The 5,894-nt window shown below is 54.3% G+C and overlaps 1 protein-coding gene across 1 annotated transcript; it reads left to right on the forward strand.

Annotated features, from left to right (window-relative positions):
* Positions 1-1,782: 1,782 nt before the first annotated feature.
* Positions 1,783-2,621, forward strand: LOC116863645 (nuclear pore-associated protein 1-like; the record flags this gene model as incomplete). The annotated part of the gene is made up of 1 exon (XM_032851035.1): positions 1,783-2,621. A coding segment is annotated over exon 1 (694 nt), but the record flags the coding sequence as incomplete, so codon positions are not given.
* Positions 2,622-5,894: the final 3,273 nt, after the last annotated feature.

Below are 5,894 nucleotides of genomic sequence, written 5' to 3' on the forward strand. Positions count from 1 at the left end.
GCTGTAAATCATTTCTCCTCCTAGAGAGTTTAGAAAGGCCTTATAATATTTGTCCTTTTTTTCAAGCAGAATGTGGGTCTGAGTGAGACCTGCTGTGTCCCACCAACCTCAAAGTTTCCTAAGGACAGAAGTCCAAATTTCCTCCACCAACAGAGCTCTAAAACTAATTCTGTAGCATATGAATCATGCCCACAGCTATTTCAAATACAAAAAATAAAAATATATAGAAAACCTTAAAATGTATATACATTTTTCTTACTGATCAGGATGATTCTTGGTTCTGAAACGTTTGCATGTCATATTTGTAATGTGCAACATCAGCCCCATGAGAGAGAAACACTTCAATGAAGTAAGTTGAAGGGCTGCCTGGGTGGCTCAGCCAGTTAGGCGTCTACCTTCAGCTCAGGTCATAATCCCCAGGTCCTGGGATGGAGCCCCACCATGGGCTCTCTGCTCAGTGCAAGGCTGCTTCTCCCTCTGCCTGCTGCTCCCCCTGCTTGTGCGCGCGCGCTCTCTCTCTCTGTCTCTCTCTCTCTCTGACATGTAAATAAATAAAATCTTAAAAAGAAAATGAAGTAAGCCAAAGAAACGAGATTCAAAGTACGTAAAGCCATGCGTAAGGTAAGATTTGTTTGAAATCCTTCTGAGCATGCTGAAGCTTCCAGCTCCTAGACAGTAATACATGTTCCCCTTGCCACACTCCCAAGAGTATGTCTCCCCTCTTGTGCATAAGAATGTCTAGAATTACATGTATGTGCCAACAATGTGGAGTGAACCTGGCTGGCATACTCACAATGACCAAACTGTATTGATCTTACTTTAGTCCATTACACTGCTCCACTATTAACTTGAATAAATGATGGATTTGCTTTCTAGACATGACCAGCTTCTCATCTATATGGAATAATCCACTGGTGCATTCCTTTCAGGTGGATAACAATTCACCTAGAATATAACCTTTATATATTTACATAACATCTTTAAATATCATCTTACCTATCTGGATCCTTCAAAGTAGACCAAAGAGCAAATTGGGTCTGCAAGGCTGAATTACGATTGTGGGATGGTACAAGGCTCACAACTGATGGTCCATGCCCCCCGTGTTCTGAGATCAGAATCCAGTGTGGTCCCTGATCAATTTGAACAAAAGAAGACTTCATATTGGGCAGTGGCTGTGCTCATTGTGAGTACAGCACCATGCTCAGCACCCTAAGAACTACAAAAAATAAAAATAAAAATTTAAAAAACGCTAACACACACTCCAGAGGAAGAGCTCTGGGATCACTCGGGCTGGGTTCGCATCCCGACTAAGGCACTACCTTCTGTGTGACCCCTGCCAAATTCCTAAAAAGAAAGAAAGAACTTACCTGCCAGAAAGGGAGGCCACGGAATACAGCATCTAGTCAGGTCCGGCTTGGGAGTCTGCTCAGAAACCTCGGCCGCTTGTCACCAGGTGACTCTGGTGGCCTGGCTCCAGGCCTCGCAGGGAAGCAGGGAAGTTCCCTCGAGCAGCAGGCCACCCCTCGCAGCGCTAGGGGGCTCCCGTGCTCGCTTGTTTGGCTTGCTCCGGGGAGGGCTGGCAACACACAGCGGGGGCGTGGGGACCACCGCAGTCCCACAGAGCTCCCCACATTGGCCCCCAGGCGGCCATATTGGGGCTAATCAACTCCCAACGTCAGAAGGACTTCCCAGGCCCTGGAGGCTGGTGGGCGGGGCTCCGAGGCCCCGCCCTTTGCCCTCTGGCGTATTCACTTCCCCCGTTGGGCCTGCTCCGCCCTTCTCTGTGACGTGTTCCAGGCATATATCACAAGCACCGGGCTGGGCTGCTCAGTGCCTGCTAGACCTCGAGAAGAGTTAGGACCTCCGGAGGCGCTCTCCGAGTTTCATACTCTTGTCTCGCGATCGTTTGGCACACTGCAAGCGCTACATGGGCAATCTGCTTTGTAAGTTTCGTCCCCCGCCCCGCCTCCGTCCCCTGCCAGGCCGATGTCGCCCGCTGGTCTCTCCTGCCTGCTCAGCCTCCCATCCTGTCCGGCACCACCCGGCTGCTCCGCCTGCTCCCGCACCTTCCCACTGCCCTGGGCACAGGCCATTCCACCGGGATCGTAGGCCTTTACCAGCTAGCTTTCATGTGGAGCCCAAGAGACGGTATCCGCTCCCTCAGGCCGTGTGTTCCCCTGTGGGCCTCCTCCCCTCGGTGAACTGGAGGCACCCTCCGAAAAAACCTGTACTGTCCGCTCGTACTTCCATGATGTTCGGACCCTCGACAACTGTGAGGATCCCTCCACCCCGGCAGAAATTCACTGTCCTGCCTTCGCCACCCGAGCAGACAGTCGAGGCTGCGAAGCCGAAACCATCCAGTTCCCTCCCCCGTTCCTGCCCAAAGGGGTTGGGGGAGAAGGTCCAAGAAGTGCCCAGAGAAGGGAAGGAAGATTTTGGAGAGACCAGAGGGCAGGATGATGGGAACAGGGCCCCCCACAGCAGTGGGGATATACTGTTGACATCCAGGCCCCTGGAGACCGGTGGACTGCTCCGTTGGGACCAATGCAGCCCTGCACCTGGGGACCAATCTCCCAGTCCCTCAGGAGACAGCTTGGGGGGGAAACACTCAGATACCTCGGGTGAGCTCCCCCTCGCCCCCAACAGGAAGACCTGTTGTCACCTCAGAGGGCCCAGCTGGTGACGTCGTTCCTCTTCGGAAGCCTGATGCAGAGGCAGCAGTGCTCTCCGACCCAACCCCAAGCTGCCCCTTGCTGCAGGGGAGATTAGCACGGGAAGGGGTGGCTGGAAACCATCAGCCTAGCCAGAGCACACCAGACCTATCCAGGAAGGTCAGAGAGGCGGATAAGCCTTCAGGCATGCCATCAGAGTACTCTTTGCCACCAGTATCTGCCGCCAGTAGGCCCTCCAAGAGGAAAAAATCCATGCCACTTTTTGTGCCTCTGCCATCAGCAATGCCATTACAGGGGGACAGAGGAGAGTTGCCCCCACCTCCTAAGCTTCCTTGCATAGCTACTGACAAAAACCTGGGCATTTCGGACAATACCGAGGGTCAGGGGAAGAGGATCCTGGAGGGCGGAGCAGAGATCCTGGCAGACGCCGGGGCCACTCAACCTGCCCCTTCATCCCCCCTACTTGCCTCAAAGACTACAGACTCCCTGCCCCCGGCCATTCACACATCACAGGTCCCTGTTCCTACCACCGACTTGGCTGACCAATCTGCCAGGCCCCCAATCCCATCTGTCCCTCCACCCTCCCCAACAGAAAATACTGATCAGGAAACAGGACATGGAGCTCCCAACTCTCCTACTCTTGCTGTTCCTCCTGGCTCTCCTCCCCCAGGGGAAATGCCACTTAAGAACAAAGACCCTCTTCAACCAGTCATCAATACAACACCTACTTCTGACCCCCCCGACTCCTCCTAACACCTCAACCGTCTCATCACAGCTGCCCTCCTGCAAAGGAGAATCCCCAAGTCCTATGTGTGTCGACCCCCCCCGCTCTTTTCCCACCCACCCCTCTTCCAGTCCCTTCCCCAAACAGTCCTGGTATTTTCGTTGTGGCTGTCACAACTCAGCCAGTTTCTTCTGCTGTCACAGCAAAGGCATCGTCAAATTTGACATCTGGCCATACTTCCAACTCTGATGTCACTGACATGGACACGACTCCTCCTTCTCAAGCTATCACTTTCAGCTCTCCCCCAGGCCCCGGGGTGAGCTCTCCATCATCATCCCAGGGCCATTGCAATAGGATGCCGAAGCGCCCTCAAAAGGCTCTTGCCTCTACCATCCCATCACAATTGAGGGCCGCCTGCCCCAACATCACCCCTCAGCCCACACAAGGGACACTTGCTGGGCAACAGCAGACAGCCGTTCTCCCCAGTGCCGGTATTTCCACTGGCTTACTGGTGAATTCTGGAGCCACCACCGTTCCAGTAGGCAGCACCTCTGCAAACTGCAGCCATTGCTCTAACCCTGATGCGATGGATACCACACCTCCCTCACAGGCCGTTATCTTTCATTCTCCGCCTCAGCCCAAGGCAAACCACTGGCCATTCTACAACACACCACCCAGTAGCAGCCACACCACCACACGAATATCGATTCCTATCCACTCTGCCCCAGGAATCACCTCTCAGCCCGTATCTGGGAACCAAAATGGGCAGCAGTTGGGGAAACTGCTGGGAAACCAGTTGGGAAAACCAGTAACTGCCCCAACACAAGCCACAGGCCCAACTGCCTCTATAGCCCAACCATCCAAAGATGGCAGAAAGCAACCAGGTCTTGCAGCCTCTGCATTTGGCACCACTGTCAAAAAGCAGAAGGCCTTTGGTTCCAAGACGGGTATTCTCCCCGATGGCATATCTACTGCTAGTGGCCGTGCAGTTGCCGCTGGGATACACAGTGCCCGGGTCAGTGGCTCCCTGATTACACTTTCTACTCTAGCCCCCCAGGTGTCAATAGGACCTGCAGCCCCCATGGACGGTGGGAGCTTTGGGTCTGGTGTCTCTACCCCAGGCCCCGCTCGCTCACAGGTACCCGGAACATCCAAACTTGGGGCAGGACTGCAGGGGGCACCCAGCACCACTCCCGCTCCTCCTTTTGGTCAGACAACTCCGGCCGTGCCTCAGAACATCATGGCTGCTGCTGCAGGAGGGGCAAGTACTGTCCCAGTATCTGGACAGGCTTCCAGTTCCACTTTAAACCCGGGTACCTGGGGCCAACCCGTCCAAAATGTGGGTGGTGCAGTAGTGGGAAACCACAATACAGTTTCCACTGTTGGAGGCGCTGGTGGGCCCAGTACCCTTAAGTGTACTTCTCCCGCTGGAAAACCTTTTCCACGTGGAAAACCAACCACCAAAAGCCAACCCGCCCAAAGCAGGGGTGGTCCGATGATGGGAAAGGACAACACCGCTCCCACCGTCAGAGGCTGCAGTGTGCCCGTTACCTTCAAGTCCATGCACGGCTCATCCAAACAACGAAAACCAGGGGTAACCACAAACAACCACAAACAACGAAAACCAGCTTCCACCTCACAAAAGAGAAATTCGACATCAAGAGACGTGCATGCCTCGCCCTTAAATCCGAGCCCGAGGGGCCGATGTGCCGAGACCACGGGCAGCACACCTATCGGAAAGGACAACGCTGGTCCCGCCATCGCAGCCTCTGGTGTGCCCACGGCACAGAAGCACTCCCAGAGCTCACCCAAACTAAAACGCCCCGCTCTAGGTGGAAAAGCCACTGCAAAGGGGAAAAGAAATGTGTCCCCAAACAGGAGTGTTTCCCCCTCACAGAAAACCGGGGGCTCGCCTGGCCACACGCCCACTCTTGTAATTCCAAGTACAAGCACCAACTCTGTGCTTCAACCCACTACTTGTTCCCTCCTTCCTCCAAGCACCTGTGGCACACCTGCCCAGAATACAGGTGGCGTAAAGGAAGGGAACACCTTCATTCCCAAGACTGGACAATCCGGTATTCCTGCTTTACATCAGAATAACTCTGGCCCACCCGATGCAAACACCGGTGGCACAGATGAAGACGACATCGTAGCTCTGATGGCGGCCCTTTATATCAGCAAGCGCCCTCAGAAGACTTGCAGACTGCCCAGCACTGACACAGGTGGTGCTAGGGGAATCAGCACCACATCTACTATGACTGGAAACACTAATGGTCCCCCATCCACACAGACCACACGGAGCGCCCCCAACCACAGCACTGATGGTGCAATGGGGGGTCGCGCCATGAAATTTTAAAAATCTCCGCTCGGAACACGTGGGCCTGCCCCTAGTCAGAGTACTCCTCTGACTTTGGAGAAACCAGTAATGTGTTTGGAGGGTCCTGGCCTACTGTTCCTGTGCCCTGGACGGAGCCGAGTCACCTTCATTAACTGCCCAG

This window comes from Lontra canadensis, unplaced genomic scaffold (genome assembly GCF_010015895.1).
Source record: "Lontra canadensis isolate GAN:19392208 unplaced genomic scaffold, GSC_riverotter_1.0 scaffold2007, whole genome shotgun sequence".
Taxonomy (NCBI): Eukaryota; Metazoa; Chordata; class Mammalia; order Carnivora; family Mustelidae; genus Lontra; species Lontra canadensis.